The sequence below is a fragment of the Carettochelys insculpta genome, chromosome 6, assembly GCF_033958435.1.
Source record: "Carettochelys insculpta isolate YL-2023 chromosome 6, ASM3395843v1, whole genome shotgun sequence".
Classification (NCBI taxonomy): domain Eukaryota; kingdom Metazoa; phylum Chordata; order Testudines; family Carettochelyidae; genus Carettochelys; species Carettochelys insculpta.
The window spans coordinates 121,218,692-121,237,330 of NC_134142.1; the positions used below are offsets into that span (position 1 = coordinate 121,218,692).

The 18,639-nt window shown below is 50.2% G+C and overlaps 2 protein-coding genes across 2 annotated transcripts in view; both read left to right on the forward strand.

The window, feature by feature from the left end:
- ZFP91 (ZFP91 zinc finger protein, atypical E3 ubiquitin ligase) overlaps nt 1-7,195 on the forward strand; it is a 28,813-nt gene extending 21,618 nt beyond the window's left edge. Inside the window, exons 7-11 of the mRNA XM_074998123.1 lie at nt 462-512; nt 966-1,044; nt 1,616-1,730; nt 2,541-2,640; nt 3,546-7,195. Coding sequence (XP_074854224.1) covers nt 462-512; nt 966-1,044; nt 1,616-1,730; nt 2,541-2,640; nt 3,546-4,056 — 856 coding nt within the window. The 3' untranslated portion in view covers nt 4,057-7,195. The remainder of the gene's footprint in view (nt 1-461; nt 513-965; nt 1,045-1,615; nt 1,731-2,540; nt 2,641-3,545) is intronic.
- A 2,704-nt stretch (nt 7,196-9,899) lies between these two features.
- CNTF (ciliary neurotrophic factor) lies at nt 9,900-15,779 on the forward strand. The gene is made up of 2 exons (XM_074996070.1): nt 9,900-10,020; nt 13,794-15,779. Exons 1-2 carry the CDS (start codon nt 9,907-9,909, stop codon nt 14,268-14,270), a joined length of 591 nt encoding a protein of 196 aa, XP_074852171.1. The 5' UTR covers nt 9,900-9,906; the 3' UTR covers nt 14,271-15,779.
- The last annotated feature ends 2,860 nt before the right edge of the window (nt 15,780-18,639 follow it).

Genomic DNA, 18,639 nt, shown 5'->3' on the forward strand with positions numbered 1-18,639 from the left:
ACCCTCTTGTGGCATAAGGTTACAAAAATTGAAGTTCTCGTTCATAGCTCTTTGGGAGAGAACATCCCTATGTGAGTGGTACCTGGCCACTGAGGGAAAAAATGCTGTCATTTGGCAATCATCTAGCTGGTGTCCTGGGGACTGCAACCTGTACCATAAGGTTTGTAGGGTTTTTGGTTTGTCATGTACTCTGTATGGCCCTGATCTAAAGGCCATGGAAGTAAATGGAAAATCTCTCATTGACTGCTTTCTGTGGGCTTTATATCATAGTGGAAACTATTTTCTGCAGAAGCTATTTTCTGCCGTTCCCCAGCTAGCTTTGAAGTGGTGGAGTTCTCCCATCACGCAGAGCCGTGCTCTGGATTATTCATGTGCAGAAGGTTTCTCTAGTCCATCCTAGCTGTATCCTTGTGCCTCAAAGGAGCATATTTTTTAATCCTATGTCTGTAATTCTGTCACAGAAGGGGAAGGAGGAGAAAAGATGACAAGAGCCCCCGGTTACCTAAGAGAAGGTGAGTGACTTCCTTAGTGTAGTTTTGCCCTTTCTGTTTCTTGCGTGTAAAGAGGTAAACCTCTCAGAACCACCTATTTCATACCTGTTTTTTATTGGGCCTAGTTTAGAAATAACTGTGGCTCACTCTAAAACCACCCTAAGACTTGCTGTGAACTCTTGAAAATGGCCTGAGTACATTTTGAGTTCCTGGTGGCATGAAGCCAGTTATAAGGCTGCATGTACTTTGTCACTGTCACCTCTTGGGTGATGGGCACGTGACTAGAAATCAACAAGCCGTCCTCAGGGTGCAGAGCTTCAGGAGGGAGCACAACTTCAAATGAGCTGAGTCCCAAGACAGTCACAAGCCACTTCTGGTGAGCTGAACTGGCTTTATTATTAAATATATCTAATGTATTTACTTCATGCTTTCCAGCTAACCTCCCTGTGCATTCCTTTCCCATGTACTTCTCAGGAAGAAGCCTCCGATACAGTATGTGCGCTGTGAGATGGAAGGTTGTGGCACAGTCCTCGCCCACCCTCGTTATTTGCAGGTCAGTCAGGCTGTTCCACTCGTTTGTCTGGGGCCAGGAGGCTGCTGCTCTTTCGCCTTTCACTGCAGTGTTCCTTTTTAATGCTGTGTGGCAAGGGAGATGCTGGTTTAGTGTGTGTGATAGGGTGCACAGGAGCTTGGGAGTTTGGCGTTCTGTTCCCAGCTCTAGCAGAGGACTGCTGGGTGATCTTGAGCAAGTCATTTTCCCTCCCTGTGCCTCAGTTTCCCATCTGTAGAAGGGGGCTAATGCTGCTCTCCTTTTGTAAAGTACTTTTGGCTCTACTGATGAAAAGCCAGAAGAACCAGGTGGTAGTACTAGCTTGTAACAAGAAATGAAGCTGAGCCCAGCCTTGTTGTAACTTTACCCTATGTGTCTCTTCACCTGTATTTCTGCATTTCATCAGCTCGCAGAGCCTGGTGTACTTGCATCCTATTAGCTCTCCTGCCATGCACAGGAGTTTGATTGTAGTCCTGAGTCCATCACATTGTCTTGTCACTTGGCATCTGGTTTTTCAGCAGTTCCAGTAGTCAGCTGGGGTGAAGGTTTGCAACCTTTTTGTTCTCTGTCCTAGCATCACATCAAATACCAGCATCTGCTGAAGAAGAAATACGTGTGTCCCCATCCCTCCTGTGGACGGCTGTTCCGGCTGCAGAAGCAGCTGCTGCGGCATGCCAAACACCACACAGGTACTGGGGGAAGTGGGGAGACATGAATCAAACCCATTGTCCTGTGGGTGGTTGGGGAAGAGGAAACACCCAGCTCTCCCGAGGCAAGAAAGAGTGTAACCCAGATACTGTAGGTGACTGAAACGTCTTCCCTTCCTGCTGGGACTGCTGTCAGATGGCGCGCACACACCCATTCCACCATTCAAGGAGGTGGAAATAAATCTCTGTACTGTAGATTTTTTTTTTTTTGTTTGGCATATAGGTTGCCTTTTGCAGCAGTACCAGGCTGTTTTCTCTACATCGGGGTCAGCAACCTCTGAGGCGGATTGCCAGAATTTAACCTTTTGACCCCTATGTACGGTCCAGGTGTGGCATGGCTTTGAGCAAGCTCCCGGCTGCATGCAGGAGGAGGAACAGGGCTGAACTCCTTCCTCGCGTGCCAGTGAAAATCGGCTCACGTGCCACTCTTGGCACCCGTTCTAGGGCTTTCTGATCCTTGCTCCACATATATAATGCTCTTGTTGGGCTTCACCTTGTCAAACATTTGGGACTGGTCAGTACTTTCCTTCTGAGCCAATCAGCTTTACCTTTAAGTGGTCCACCAGGCTTGCCACTGAACACCATCAGATACTTCTCCATTCACTAGGTCTGATGAAAGCAGACAGTTGTTAACGCTTAAATTGCTGCCTCGCTTTCATGTAGCTTCACCCGAGAACCTTCAAAATTTAAAGTGGGGGTGTGGGGCAGTTTTCAGATGAGTGGAGTCTCAACCCAGAAATGTGGTTCTGATCCAGTTGCATGTGTTAAACTGAGATGTATGCTGCTTTACAGATCAAAGGGATTATATCTGTGAATACTGTGCCCGGGCATTTAAGAGTTCCCACAACTTGGCAGTGCACCGGATGATCCACACAGGCGAGAAGCCTTTACAGTGAGTACTCCTGCATCGTCTTACCTCGCCTTTTTGAAGTGTGCTCCCAACTTGGTGGTCTCCAGCCTTTTTACACACAAGATCCCTCTCTCAATTTAAGGGCAATCCAAGATCTGCCCTGCCCCGCTCACACTCTCCTCTCCTGGAAGCAGGAGGGGGTGCTCGGTCTGAGAGTGGGGTAAGGGGTGGGGCAGGAAAGCTGAAGTGCAGGGAAGTTTCAGGGCAAAAGATGGGGGTTAGAGTGCTAATACAGGGGGCTCAGTACTGCTCCCAAGCTGGAGGAGGTATGAAATTCTGGCTCTGGGAGGGGCCTCTGGGCTCAGGCAGGGGTTTGGAGTACAGGAAGCTGTATGGGATGCTGGCTACTGGGGGAGGGCCGAAGGTTGGAGCGCAGCTTCCTGCTGGGCAGCACTTATCACAAGCAGCTCCCGGTCCGTGGCGAAGTGAGGTTGAGGCAATCTCCCTGGTCCCACATCACTTCCAGAAAAGACCAGCACGCCTCTCTAGCCCTGAGGTACCTTCTTACCTCCCATTAGCTGTAGTTTCCTGTTCCTGGCCCTGTGGAATGCAGTGCTTGTAGGCAAGCATTGAGGCTCGTCTTTCTCACCCCACTTCCCCACACATAGGGCCTGCAGAAGGCCAGCAGCATGGCAGTAGGGCAAGATTTAATAGTGCCCCGTTCGATCATCAGAGAGATCCGTCAACTGGGAGATTCCCCAGGGTCAACCAGCTGATTGGAATCAACCAGTTAGTGACCACGGCTGTCTCCACCTGTTGCTTCTGTCTGAGATGCTGCAGGTGTCTCTCCCTTGTCTGGGCTTTGTATGCCTGCATTCTCTGTTACATGTTCTCGTGCATCCATATTCTCACACAAACCTCTTCTCCTCGCCTGTCCCGCTCCCCAGGTGTGAGATCTGCGGCTTCACCTGCCGGCAGAAGGCCTCCCTGAACTGGCACATGAAAAAGCATGATGCAGACTCTTTCTACCAGTTTTCCTGCAACATTTGCGGCAAGAAGTTTGAGAAGAAGGACAGCGTGGTAGCACATAAGGCCAAGAGCCATCCAGAGGTGCTTATTGCAGAAGCACTAGCTGCCAATGCGGGTGCCCTAATCACCAGTACCGACATCTTAGGCACTAATCCAGAGCCCATTGCCCCATCTACCGACGGCCAGGGCCTGCCTCTCCTTCCTGATCCGCTGGGAAGCACTGCCCCTAGTGAATGCCTACTGCTGAACCCCGATGGGATGCCAAAAGCCTACTGCAGTGGGGCTGAGCGCATGAGCCTGATGGCTGACGGCAAGCTCTTCGTCGGCAGTGGGAGCAGCGGGAGCACAGAAGGGCTGGTCATGAACACAGAGATTCTGGGAGCCACCACGGAGGTTCTGATTGAAGATTCCGACTCTGCTGGACCTTAGCAGGCGGGAAGCACATGGCGGTTGGGACAGCTCAGCTCTGACTTCGTATTTAAAAGAAAAAAGATGGAGAAACTTGTTAAAGAAGTTAAATTTAAAATACTAGTAAATAAGCGAAGGGCCTGCTCTCCTCCAGCGTGATCACAGCACCCCTCTGCCTGAGCCCTTCTCTGTCTCCGTCCCTTTTCAGAAAGGGGCTGCCTCCATTATTGAAGCAAGACAGAGCAAAGGAATTCTCTGAGTGAAGGGAAGCAGTCAGAGCCCCGTGCTCACCCCAAACCCAGGCGCCTTCCCTGCTCCTCAACAAATTCCTGTTTCAAACTTGAAGGAGTTTGGGCTCGGACCAGCTTCTCGTTCTTAGGGCTCCCTCTACCCACCTTCTATGCATTGCTGCATTCTGATCCTTGCAGTCTTGTCTTCTTCCTCCTGGGGCTGGGAGTTTGGCTTGGCACTTTAGGGCCCCCTCAGCTGGGTGAGCTGTAAAACAGCACCTGTCCCCCCTCTTGTACCCCTCCCCTCTGTCTCTTCTGGGATGCCGAGGGAACACCCTGGCACTCAGATGGTGCTGGCTTGCTGAGATGCTGGGGCTTGGCTCTGGACAAGAGCCTCGTGTGGGAGAGGCAGTGAGAAGTCTCCAATTGGCGACAGTCATTTGCACTTTGAACATATTTCGTTTTTGTGTGGCGGTAACGAAAGTCCTTATTTATTGATCGATCAGAAGATCTGGTATTTTTAATTGCATTCGGGGGGAATTGGCCTGTTCCAAGGTGGGCTCCTTAACATCAGTGGAACTCATGGGGTAAGCCGTGCTGGAGCAGCAGCTGCTGGGCTTGACCCCAGCACAGAGAATCAGGGTGTAGAAAGCACTAAGGAAGTTGAGGGAGTTCACAGGGGAGTGTGACAGACCCCATGGGAGGGGCTCCGTTTACATTGTGGAGTTTTGGAGCAATTGTTTGCTGTGGGGTCAGTAGGGTAGGCAGTGTGGGGGGTGAGTAGCTTAGGACAGGGCTCTGAACTGCAGAAACAACGTATTGTGGTCTCTCGGCCTCTCCAATTTATTCCAAGCTCCTTGTGTTGACCTTTCTTTCCCCCCTTTCCTTTCTCGCTGACTCATCCTCGCTCCTTGCCACTGTAAGGGTTAGCACCGTTAGCCAAGGAACTTGTTCCAGTTGTGTGACAGATATGTGACTACAGGGTGCAGGGTATCACATTTCCCATGCAATTCTGCCTCTGTTCCTGAAGAACAGCTCTGGAGAAGAGACTAGGCATAATAGCCTTGCGCTTGATTTGAATAGAGACAGATTGCCATCTTGTTATGGAAATGGCACCTTCTCTCCCTGGGAACAACCCTGGGATATGGCGCCTGCGTTGGGTTCCCCATACAAAGGCACCTTACGAGGCCAGCTTATTCACCTGGACACAAAATATTCCTCGTTTCTGTGAAACATGATGGTTCCGTTTTGCCTAAGAGCGAGAGATGGGTGTGTGTAGCCTAGTAATTGACAGCATTAGTCCCTCAAAGTTTTAGGACAACCTGTCTTTAGTATTGAATGTGAAATCTTTGCTCTCTCCATTGTCAGAAACATCATGCAGTGACCCAGTGACCTTGCAGCTGTTTTGTTTTTTGGAAAAAGTGTGGAATATGTTTGGTCATGTCCGTGGGGCTTAGAAGAAAGCTGCGATACTGTCTGAACACTGAGCCAGCAAAACTTGTTTCCTGTAGCGCTGATTGGAAAATGGAATTTTTCTGCAGAAAATTTTGACAAACTAGAAACATTTTATTTTCATTGGCAATTTACCACAGAACATTTTGACTTTGTCTAAAATCTGAAAACAGGCCGACAACCAAAAACTTTTGGGAAAATCACAGCAAAACTTGTTGTTGCCAGTCAAGTCAACCTACATTAAAATGTTTGTCAAACATTGTGAAACATGTCACTTCATTCTGGGCAGTTCAACATTAAATTGTGTTTGGGTGATTTGCAGCAGCTCAGGTAACGTGTTAAGTTCTCTGGTCAAACTGCATCTCTCTTGATGCACCATGTTTTCCTTTCTGTCTGTTTGTGTGTCATCAAGTCATATGGCTGTGATTTATTATGGGAGAGGTAGTCCATTGGGAGCATAAGCTGTGGAGAATAAACAGGGACTTTAAGACATCAGAGCTGCAACTCCCATAAAGCACTGCAGTGGCAGCTCAGAAAGGTGTTAACGTTAAGGTAATGTTAAAATGATGTAAAACTAACTATTTCATTAAGAGGGTTGAAATATTTTGTTTGTCAAAAAAATCAATTTATATGAACACTTCCAAATTGAAGATTTTGGCTTTTTTGAAGGAACTTAAAATTTTCTGCAGAAAATGAAATAATTTTTTTTCTCAAACTCAGTTTTTTTATGATAAGCTTTCAATGAGCCTTTGACATGTTTTGCTGGTCAGGAGAGCTGTGGCTGAACCCATGTGTGTGTGTGTAAAACTCTTTTGAGGTTCCGAACTGGCACAAGTTAAATTCCAATTTGGTTTGAGTTAGCTTTGGCTGGCTGGCCAGCTAGACTTCAGCAGAAGCTGTGTGTGAAACCCTCCATCGCTTGGTTGAAGTCTGGTGTAGCCCAGGCCTTCCGTGGAATACTAAAAGGAGAACTTAGCCTTATCAATTTCCTTTTACTTCGAAGGATGGCACAAAATGCTCTGTTGGTGGAAAGCTCACTCGGGGGTGGCGCAACAGGTGGTGCACCTGCTCTGGAGACTGCCCCACAGTTTACCTGCAGAGTGATGCAGCCCACTCACTTAGCATGGGAAGCAAGAATCAGGGGGGTTAAATTTCCCACGTTTCCAGGAGGCAGCAGTGAGTAGGTAATTTGGCTCTGAGGTCCTTCATGTCCCTGTCATTCCCCTGTAGTTGTCCCATCTGCTTTTCTGGTTTTATCCTCCCCCCTTTGGTCTCCTCCAATTGTTTGTCCATAAACACAGCCTTCTAACCTCCAGGGCAGGGGAGACCTGTGTACCATCCAGCCCCTGCTTCAAAAAACTAAAACTGACACTCAATGCCTTCCTGCTGCTTCTCCCCCTCCGCTTCTCCCACCACTCGCATGCAGTTTGCTTCAATAAATTATTGTAGTAGTTTGCAATAAACATTTTTGTATTTTTTTCTATGTATTTATTTTTTTCCTCTGGCGGTGGGAGCACATTGAGGAGTTGGGCTTAGGGTGCTCTCTTCCCCTTTCATGTAGGCTGGTTTGTGGTGACTGGCTTAACATCCTTCTGCCTCCCCTCTTCTTATTAATGTTCGGTGGGGCTATTCGCATTGCAGGTGCATCCTCCACAGTTGGAGTTACCTCTTCCATCAAGCTCGACCTTCAGGGCAGATTATGGAATATTGCAGAGGGAGCTGTTCCTTTGTGCATGGGGCATTGGCCCACCTGCTTGTTTGTCACTGCTCCACTCACTGTGGCATTGATGCTTTCTGAAAGAGCTGGCTGGGCACCCTTCAGCTCCTAGGACCGGGGGCAGGGGACACAACCCGGATTAGTATGAAACCTGCCACTGGGGGGAGGGGGAGGTTAAGCTTTATACTGCTTAGCAGCACTACCTGCAGTAGCCACCAGGTGGCAACACAGTTGTTGCATTGACACATCCCTCTAGTGTGGAACAAAAGCTGGGGAGAAGGACATGCATAAGCTGACAAACCTTTGATTGGTAGGAGTCTTGTCCCACAGCCAGAGGGGGAGCCCAGGTAGCTACCTGAACCCAAGTTGGGCTTGGGGAAAGGGTTATGTAAAATGTAATAAAGGGATTCTTGGCTTTTCAACTCGTTTTCGTCTGGGTAAGACATAACCAAAATAAATGTATAAAGGAAAACGCAATAAAAGTTGTTTGTCTTGGTGCATGTAGCTCATTTGCAGTGGTTGTGGTGGATTATGCTGGGGCCATGAGTAGGGCGTGGTTTTCACCTAAGCAGCATGGGAGCTATTTTCAGTTACATTTGAGCAGAGTGAATACCTGCTGACATTTCCAGGGATTGGGGATATGTGAAAAGCTGGCTGAGGCTTTTCCCCGTGGTATCCCCAGTTTGACCAATGGCCTAGAACGGCAGTTCCCAATCTTTTCCAGACAGGAACCAATTTTGATAATTCAGGAAGACTTGGTGACCCAAGACCATTCAAAAATGAGGGTGGGGGGGAAGCAGTGCCATAACTAGCTAATTTTGCACCTGAGGCAAGAATATAAAGTTGCACCCCCTCATGTTTATATATTCATAGTAGTAATTTCATAGAAAATTACATTAATAAACTAATAACACTACAGTTATTATAGTTGTCTGTTACTGTGGTGGGGGAAAGACCCTCATCCCCAAACTGCTCCCCCAGGTTAAATGTCACAGAAGCTGGAGGGTCTGGCTGAGTCACGCTCAGGGGCTGGCGGGGGAGATACAAGCAAAAACATAAACTGACAAATCAGCTACATAAAAGGGGGGCAGAAATTACTGCAAGAGTCTTAAGTGGCTTGCCTGGGATGATAGCAAATAGCAAAGGTGAAGAAGCTGTCTTTGTAATGCTTAACTGCTTCCTTATTGATAGAGTGGCTAATGGTTTCTTTAAGAGCCACGTGCAGCTCCCAGCTGCTGGTGACTCTTAAATCTAATCGCAACCCATATTTGGGTCCAAACCCATAGGCTGGGAATCCCTGGTCTAGAGTACCTGGAAATGAGATGAACCTTCAGCAGTGAGCTCCACACCTGAGCTCCCATAATGAGTGCTGGACTCTCCAGTCCCCAGCATAAGTGGGAAAGGGAGAGAAGCAGCCTACGGTGACAGAAAACATCTGTTGCCTCCTGGCAATTACAGGATCAGGAGAAGAACCTAGCAGGGAGCCTTTATTAAGATTTTAAAAACACCCAACAAGGAGGGGTCTTAATTTTTTTCAAAACCTGTGAGCAGCTACTATGTCGTGTGGACCACAGTAGGGGAGCTCCAGAGTTCTCGGCATTTTGGAAAATAAGTCCCTTATTTTTAGATACCTGTTTTTGAAAGCCTTGGCCTCTGTGTTAAAGGTTTGCAGTCTGGTTGTTGATCAAACCGTTTTTTGCTGACAAGAATATCAAGTGGGGAATGCATTCTTATTTTCTTACATTCACTTACCTGGCTGTGACTAGTCTTTGATTAACATTAGCTAGAAATATCTCCAGGTCTGGGGAGAGGGTTCTGGGTGCCGTATATGAATCAGCATAACGGGGAAGAGCGAGAACTTTGCAGGCAGGACGGGGATAATGGGCTTTGTGTCTAATCAGTGTAGGATTAGCAGAAAATCCTTTTGGCAACAATATACTAGAGAGTTAGTGAATGGACGGACAACAGGCTGAATCCAGACTGTCAGATACTGTTGAACACCTCTCAAAATCTTATTTACTTACTATTATTTTTGTCTTCTCTGGAGTCTGGACCTTGACTGTAACTTGACCAAGAATTTTGGACCTTGGCAAAAGCTGACACTCTCCTGGTAAATGAGTTGGGCAGTACACACACAGATGCAGAGGTGTGGACTAGAGCTGTGTGGGAGGAAGGGTGGAATGAGTGGGGCACTGATTCTGGGCCAGGCACCTTGACGGAATATGGGGGAGGGATGTGCTAAGAGGAGAGAAATGTGTCTTTGTTGATCTCCAAGGCAGACATGTTCAGTCTCTTCCTGGGCTGTGGGGGCAGGAGAGGGTGGAGAGAGAAGCATGTGAGTGCTTAAAGCTCTGGAGAGCTGGAATGTGAAAGCTGAACAAGGGATTTTTCTGGTTTGACCGTGCCGCAAACCGCCCAATGTGATCCCTCCAGCTCAGCTGCCCTCCGCATCCAGGACAGCTGGCCGACATTATGGCTTCAGCCGAGCAACACCCTGGGACCACCCAACGCTACCGCCTCTGCAGCCGCACCATCCTCCTGGCCAGGAAGATCCACTCAGATGTGGCTAGACTCCTGGAGTCCTATGTGAGTCTCACCTTCTTGTGCCAATCTTTCAGCTGTAACATTTTACCTGGCAGGCAAGCAAGGTGGCATCTTGCTCTGGCAGCAGTGTTCCCTTTTAAAGCGAAGGGGTGGCTCTAGGTTCACTTCCCTACCTGGGCTTTGGGTGCATCCTCCCATTCTGGACATGGATGCATGCTGGGTACAAATACACAATGAGCCAGGGGTGTGGGGGGAATTTGGCCAGTGGGCTCAGCCAGTGGATGCAACGGGGGGGTGAGTAAAAGGGTCCTCGTGCAGCCTCTGGGAGGTAGGGTGTAGGCTGAATTCTTCTTGTGCTTTTCTCCTCCACCTATTTCACATGATTCGAGTTCTTCTCCTTCATCCTACTTCATTAGTGCAGGTTGCAGTCTATCAACTTGAAGCAGAAATGCAGCTGCCTCTAAGGTAGAACAGGACTGCTGCTTAAGAGCATGTGTCAAGAGCACCCTTCAAGGGACTGAACTTGGCTAAAGATTGCTCTGCTCTCACCTCCACCCTTATAATCTGAGAGTCAGAGACAGAGTGGACATGTGACAGGCTCCCCTTGATCTGCATTTGAATCTGTCTCCAACTGAGCCATGCTGGGAGTGAACCTACGTCCACGGGCTGGTGTTGACTTTGCGGAAGTTCAGGCAGGGCATGGGTTAAAGTTTCTGGGGGGAGCTGGGAAGGACCTGAGCTTTGTCTCAACAGAGCTTGGTTGGGAAGCTGTGTTAATATTCCAGGTGCCTCCTGTATGGTGCCACCTTGTGTATTCTGCTAGAGAGAAACATTGCTGATGGTTCATGGACTCAGTCACTTCCCATGACTGCATTGGTGATGTGGACTGGTGCTGACACTGGAGCCCAGGGAGAACTGGGTGCTGAACTCTGGAAAAGCCCTGATGTAAATTTTCCCCAATCTTCACACCTTCAGTGAATGCTCCTGACTCTTCATCAGAAATTTTCCAGGAGGGATTTTTCTAGTCAGCTCTAGAAGGCAACTCTTGCAGGGTCTTTGCTATTTTGCTTTTGCATTGGTTTGATGCTTGCTTAAGTGAGGAGTCACCCTTCAGTTCATAGTTTCCAACTCTGGAAGGAACCACTGTGATCCTCTGTTCTGACTCCTGCAAAACACAGGCCAGAGACCTATGCCCGAAACCATTCCTAGAGCAGAGCTTTGAGGAAAAACCATCTGCAAGGCCAGAGAATCCATCACACCCCTGATTCCAATGCTGAAATGCTTTCAGGGGTAGAAATCAAAACAAAAAAGCAGTCAAGTAGCACTTTAAAGACTAACAAAATAATTTATTAGGTGAGCTTTCCTGGGACGGACCCACTTCTTCAGACCATAGCCATACCAGCATACCATGGCTAGGATGGCTATTATCTGAAGAAGTGGGTCCGTCCCACAAAAGCTCACCTAATAAATTATTTTGTTAGTCTTTAAAGTGCTACTTGACTGCTTTTTTGTTTTGATAGTATATAGACTAGCATGGCTTTCTCTCTTACTATTCAACATGCACGGGTAGAAATGTATACCTTATTTCCAGCTGTTGTAAGGGATTAGACCTTTTTGCTGCTAGCATCGAATCCATTAATTAGTAGCTGCTCCCCATCCAGGTGCTTGTGATTCAAAATCAAGTCAGCCCTTATCCTATGCTAAATAGATTCTGCTCCTGAAGCCTGTCACCCCAAGGCAGATTTTCCAATCCCTTAATCATTCTTGTGGCTCTTCTCTGACTCCTTCTCCAATTTATCAGCATCCTTCTGGAGTTGAGGTTTCCAGACCCCGTGTCCCAGCAGTGATTCTACCAGTGTCAAAAAGAGAGAAAATAACCTCTCAGATTCCCATTTGGGTATCCTCCAATGACCATTACCTCTTCTGGACACAGCATCAGCCTTAGGTCATATTCAGCACCACTCCAAAATGTTTTTCAGAGGACCTGGTCCTGTATGTACGGCCAGTAGAACAATGGACAGCACCAAGAGGTTGGCTACTATTTTGGCAGACCAGGGCTTTAATGAGGGACTTTGAGCGTTAAAAGCATAACCTGCTACATCTCGAGCTAAAGAACCAACCTCTGTAGGTGGAAACTATAGGAGACCTATATTCTCTGTGGCTCAGAGACCGGGGGACGCAGCAATGAAGCTAACTCAAGAGAGCAGAAGCAAGGGTCAAGCTACCCTGTCTCGTCCCAGACCTGAGCCAGCAATACTTTAGCAAACACTTGTCGTCGTCTTACGCATTTCTCTGTTCTTGTCTCAATTCTCCAATGCGGAGCAGCCAATGCCCAGGGCTGTGACAGTAGCAGCCAGGTTCTATCTAGTTCATACAAAAAGAAAAAACTTCCCCCTTCTTTCCTTGGCCCTAGCATGGTCTGACTCTGCATGAAAGATGGGTGACATGCCCTGACCTGCTGGACAGATGTCCCTTCAATGTGCCACATGGGGGTGTTTTTACACTGCTGTGTTGAGACCTGTTGCTCTGAGTCTATTCACACCCGTCCTCTAGTGTGCAAAATCACCTCCAGCTATATAACACGAGTTCTCTAGGCTGTCACTCATGAACGTCATACAGAACAGCGCCATCAAATTGTTGGTCCCCAACATTTCTCATAAATGGATGTCTTGGACTGCCGAGCACCCACTGCATGATACAAGCTCCTGGAAATTGTTTCATCAATGGAAAATGACAGGCACAGACCTTGTTCTCTCAAGTGGTGGTTCTCAAACACTGGCTTCCATATATCAAGTTTATTAGCTGCAGTGGCTGATTTTTGGTGATTATGAGTAATGAGGCACAAAATTCAGAACTGGTTACAAAGAAAACAGACAATATGAGCTCATACCTTATTTAAAAAGCCAAGTGAATTTCAGATGCTTCTCCCTCTAAGCTTAGAGCTGAAAACCCTCCAGCCGGAACCCATCCCTCAGTTCAAAGAGGTTTCCTTTCTCTTTCAAGCTCTACAGCTGACATGAGCAGAGAGGGCAGGGGACACCCAATAATTGGTCTTTCCCTGTTTTATTCCCCTCTCCCTTCTTCAAGGATTGCCTCTGCCTCTCCTCAGGCAAGATGCATTCTGTTTACATGGCAGCTCCTGTCTGTCCTGTTGTACAAAAAGTTCTCTCTCTCATGCTTCTTCCTGCCACAGAATGATGATTTAACCAGATGATGATCCAATTGATTTGTACTGACACCTGCCCCGGACACCAGTACGTCTTTGTCACTGGAGAAACAGGGTTGGCCCTGCCCTGCCTTTCTAACTCAGGAACCTCAGTGAATCTTCTAACTTCACCTGAAACGTGGCCTCACTTTACCCAGACACTAATGTTCAGCAGGCTGAGTTTTCCAGCACTACCTCCCAAGGCATGTACAAAATTGACCAGAGTCTTATGAAAACCATGGAGTACAGTAGGTCAGTGACTGGGATTTCCCTTGACCCTGACATGGATACTAGTTATCAGGAGGGGAGCGAGCAGGTGGGAGGGGAAGCGATATGCTTATCTAGTAGAGTGGAGTGCAGGGCATGGGCGTGATGGGGTGAAAGAAGGGGGACCGAGGGGGAGGAGATATAGAATACTAGAACTGGAAGGGACTTCAGGAGATTGTGCAGGCTTCTGGACTTAATGGCAGGACCAAGCACGACCTAGACCATACTTAACAGATGTTTATCTAACCTGCTCTTTATTATTATTATAACAGGGGAGGCAGTGGGGGTGGAGGCAGGGGAGCGGGTTGGGCTGATCTTCCTGTAAATAAACCTCCCCCATCAGGTGGAGAGGCAGGGGCTGGACGAGACCATCAGCCTCGAGTCTGTGGACGGTGTGCCGAGAGCGGCTGTGGAGCAAGGGGACGAGCTGACAGCAGCAGAGCAGTTGGGCGCCAACTTGCAGGCCTACCGGGCCTTCCGGGTGCTGTTGTGTGAAGTCCTGGAGGCACAGACAGCTCACCTGACCCCCCCGGACACAGACTTCCATGCCTCCATCCTCTCCGTCCTGCGGCAGGTGGAGGCCCTAGCCTACCAGCTGGAGGAGCTGCTGGCGCTGCTGGGGCATGGCGGACTGGTCCAGGAGGTGGCTGGCCCTGAGCCCAGGGGCTCTCGCAGCTTGTTGGAGATGAAACTGCGGGGGCTGAAGGTGCTGCAGGAGCTGGCTCACTGGACGGTGCGCTCTGTGCGAGATCTGCACCAGGTTGCTGGGCACAGCCCGGGCTCAGGCGCCACCCATGGGCCCCGGGCCCCAATGGACTGAGTCTGTCTGCCCCCAGCGCAGCCAAGGCCTCCCCACCATTAGGAAACACAGGAGTGAGGCAGGAGGGTGCTCTGCTACCCAAGGGCTAGGCCCGCGGTGTCATGTGCTCGTCGTCCATTCCAGGGGGTGTGGCAGTGTGGCCAAATGTGGTTCCTTAGCTCCGTGCATGCCCCTCATCACGCGTACTGGACCCTACTGGTCTAGGCTGGGTCATGGGAGAGCCTCAGCCGTGGCCCCCAGCAGGCCTAGAGTAGGACCCTGTTCCTAGCCCCCCACACTGGCTCTTGTGGGAGAGGGGTATGCACCACTGGTTCCTGGCCAACGCCTAAGGGCTAATGGGTTGCTATGGCCTGGATGGCAGAGTGGTCAAATCCCTGAGGTGCCGTCTCCTCCCACCTCTCCTCTACTTTGGCTCTGCAGAGGGCTGGGGGCTGAGGGAAGCGGGGAAAGGTGAGACAGTGCAGGGCGGGTGGCTGGAGGAGCTGGCTTGCTGGGCCTGGAGAACCTTTTGCCTGGGACCCTAAGCCCTTCCCAGACCTTCCTCCCCCATTGTCCGGGTGGTAAGACAGGCAGGGCACTGGGCACAGACACCTCAGCCTTGCCCCCACCATAGAACTGACCTGTGGGTCAGATGCTCCTACCAGTAACTCTGAACAGGGAGGAGTACTGCCTGCTTAGCCCTGCAGTGTCTGTTCTGGGCTGCCCTCGGTGAATTCTATTGATGGTCCCAGGAAGTATTCTCAACCTCTAATGCCCCAGCATTCCCCCCGCCCCTCCCCCACACAGGTACCCCTCTTCCTGCAGCTGCCCCAGAGGCCTGGTGAGAGCAGCATCCCCCAGGCTGGAGAAGCGTGTTCTGTTTTGGTCGCACTGGTTGTCCTGGTTGCTTCCTTGAACAGCTGCAGAATAGGGCTCTGATCTGGTGTGAGACACCCAGATTAGGCAGGAAAGGAAGGGAGAGTGAGGGGCTTTTTGTTCTGTGTCTTTGAAGCATGCCTTTAACTTCAGCACTTTGCAAAGGGGAGGGGAAGAAAAAATAAATTGAGCTGGGAGTCCAAACCTGGGCCTTCTGTCTAGGGCTACGTCTACACGTGCACGCTACATCGAAATAGCTAATTTCGAAGTAGCGACATCGAAATAGCCTATTTCGATGAATAACGTCTACACGTCCTCCAGGGCCGGCAACGTCGATGTTCAACTTCGACGTTGCTCAGCCCAACATCGAAATAGGCGCAGCGAGGGAACGTCTACACGCCAAAGTAGCACACATCGAAATAAGGGAGCCAGGCACAGCTGCAGACAGGGTCACGGGGCGGACTCAACAGCAAGTCGCTCCCTTAAAGGGCCCCTCCCAGACACACTTTCATTAAACAGTGCAAGATACCCAGAGCCAACAACTAGTTGCAGACCCTGTATATGCAGCACGGACCCCCAGCTGCAGCAGCAGCAGCCAGAAGCCCTGGGCTAAGGGCTGCTGCACACGGTGACCACAGAGCCCTGCAAGGGCTGGAGAGAGAGTATCTCTCAACCCCCCGGCTGATGGCCGCCATGGAGGACCCCGCTATTTCGATGTTGCGGGACGCGGATCGTCTACACGTCCCTACTTCGATGTTGAACGTCGAAGTAGGGCGCTATTCCCATCCCCTCATGGGGTTAGCGACTTCGACGTCTCGCCGCCTAACGTCGATTTCAACTTCGAAATAGCGCCCAACACGTGTAGCCGCGACGGGCGCTATTTCGAAGTTACTGCCGCTACTTCGAAGTAGCGTGCACGTGTAGACGCAGCTTAGCTGTGCTGCAGAACCTGTCCCACAACTTTGAATTCGATATGTTGAGAGTAAATCTCAAGCAGAAAAATAAACTTTTGGTTTCTTTATATGGCAAAAATAGCCCTTTGGGGCCTAAATGGTTGCTCCCTCCATTGTGGTTTATAAAGAAGCACAACAGACCGCATGCAAACACATGTTCTCTCTCTGTCTCTTCTCACCTTTAAAGACCATCCCTCTACCAGGGCTGGTTTTACACTATGTGGTTCAACTGTTCTATCGTGTATTTTGACACAGGTGGAATGGTTGGGCCCAGACTGGTTTGGGGCTTTTTGCTTTTGAAAAAATGGAAGGTGCGTAATTTAATCACTGTGTCACCGGGCAAACAACTGGACTTATTTTAATAGTGACCACAGAAACTTGAGGTTTGACAAACTTATTTCACCCTCTCTGCTCCTCACAGAGGGGATTGAGGGTATCTCTGTACTTACGAAGGGGAAGGGTTGATGTGCCACGATCAATCTTTCTGGGCTCAGCCATCGAGCCTGGTAGTCCAGGCTGCCACGTGGAGCAAGTGATGTTGGCGCAAGCCCGAAGACCCCCACTTATACACTAGGGAACAGTCTATTCTTGCACGTCGATTCAAGCTGTGCTAATAGGATGGCTAGAATTGCATATCTGGGATCAACTTTGATGCCTGGCGCAGACGAGGCCTTTGGGTCATTTCCTTGGGCCCATGGAAGGTTTTCTTAGTTTTTTTCCACCTAACAGCTTCAGACAGAAATTTAACCTTTTTTCACCTCCTCCCCCCGCCCCAAACAATTGCTTTATTGGCTTTCATTAGGGACTTTTTTGGTTTGGTGGGGCTGGATACACGATATTTTGGATGCAGTGGGAGTTGAAATGTTGGGTCGGTCGGGGAGCTCAGGGCTTTCGGCTCTTTGATACTAAGCAAATAAACGTGGACTGTAGCGAACAAAACTTTGGGGCTTTGGGCACAGGAAGGTGAGCAGGGTCTCATTACCATGCCTGTGTGCCCCTGGGTAGACCAGGGACAAGGAGGGCAAAGGACCACTGTGTTCCCAGGGGTTGCCCTCAACGATTGCTCCCCAGTGGGTGCAAGAGAAGAGAGTCAGTATTTCTGCAGCGCAATCTGTCCCAATGCTTCACTAAGCCAGGGAGTGAATCTCCATCCTAGCCCTGTCTGAATATCATCCCAGGATAATAGGGGAAACTGAGGCATGGACGTTGGGCATCGAAGCTGCTGAGAAAGTCGGAGCTGGGCCCAGCAGCAGACTTCAGCTTCCCAGCTCTCAATACTAACCGGTACCCTGGGCTGCCTCCCGGATAGGGTGTGGCAGGGGCCTAGGACCAATGTTGCCCCTCATTTTTTCCCATCCAGGGTGGAATAAATTTTGTTCTGTGCACAAGGCATGGGTGGATGTGCACCACTCCCCAAACCACCTGCTGCTGGCTGGGGGCGCTCTGCTCACCAGCTGGGCGGCACCTGCATTTCTCCTGGGCAGCCACCCTAGCGCTCAGCTGCCAAGGTCAGAGTCTAGGACCTGTGCTGCCTGCTTGGGAGGGGTGCCTCAGTCAGACTCTTCCTTAGTGGCTGGGGAGAAGGCATTTAGAGGGACAGACCCACCAGTGCAGGCCCTGTCTGAGGTTAGCAAAAGCCCAAGTGGGCCAGACCCCAGCATGGGTTTGAGACAGACATGCCCCGGCTCTGCTCTGTTAGGGCAGAGGTATAAGGGCAGCTGTAGAGTGAGGTAGTTGGCTTTGAGCTGATCGTCCTCCACCCCGCCCCAGCTTACCTGGGGTTTGTCCCAACCACCCACGCACAGGAACTGAAGCCAAAGCCCTGAAGCATCTGGGCGGGGTGTGCCTCGCATGGTAACCCTTACAGCGCTGCAGCCTGGGCTAACCCTGCCCACCCCAGGGCCAGGCCCCCCATCAGCCTGTCTTTGCCCCTGCCACTTCCATTTCCCCACCACTACCCTTAAGAGATGGCTTCTCTGTGACCTGCCCCCACCCCACTTTCTGGTGTATCAGCAAGCCACTGAAATCCACGGACCTCCCACTACCTCATTCACTGCCACCCACTAAAACCAACCTCCAACACAGCCCCTGCCCCCTCTGCCTGCCCCTACTGCTTAGCCCCTCCTGCAAAGGGGGAAGTAACCCTGGTCCCTACCCCACCTGCAGCACAGTCCCCCTGATCCAACCCGTTTCCCCCCCCCGCCCCCGGGAAGGTCAGTAACAGCGCTGATGGCTCAGCTCTGCCCCCCAGCAGCGGCTTGTGCGGGGCAGTGGGGCAGAAGGGCAGCCCCAAGAGAGACAGGGATGTTTCACGTTGGGTGAAGGTCTCTGGCCAGGCTCAGAATCCCCTAGAGGCTGCTCAGGGCATCGGGGTGGGGACACAGGATCCCAGTGTGACCGATGCTGCCTGGTTTAATTGCGCTGTTTGGTACCGTCCAGTCCTAGCTCACGAAGTTATGACAGTCCCCGAGAGCCTCAGGTTCCGAAAGCTGCCAGTCCTGGGGGCTGGGGGGATACACAGAGCCGTGACCCCGCCACACCCGGGATGATAAAACAAACAC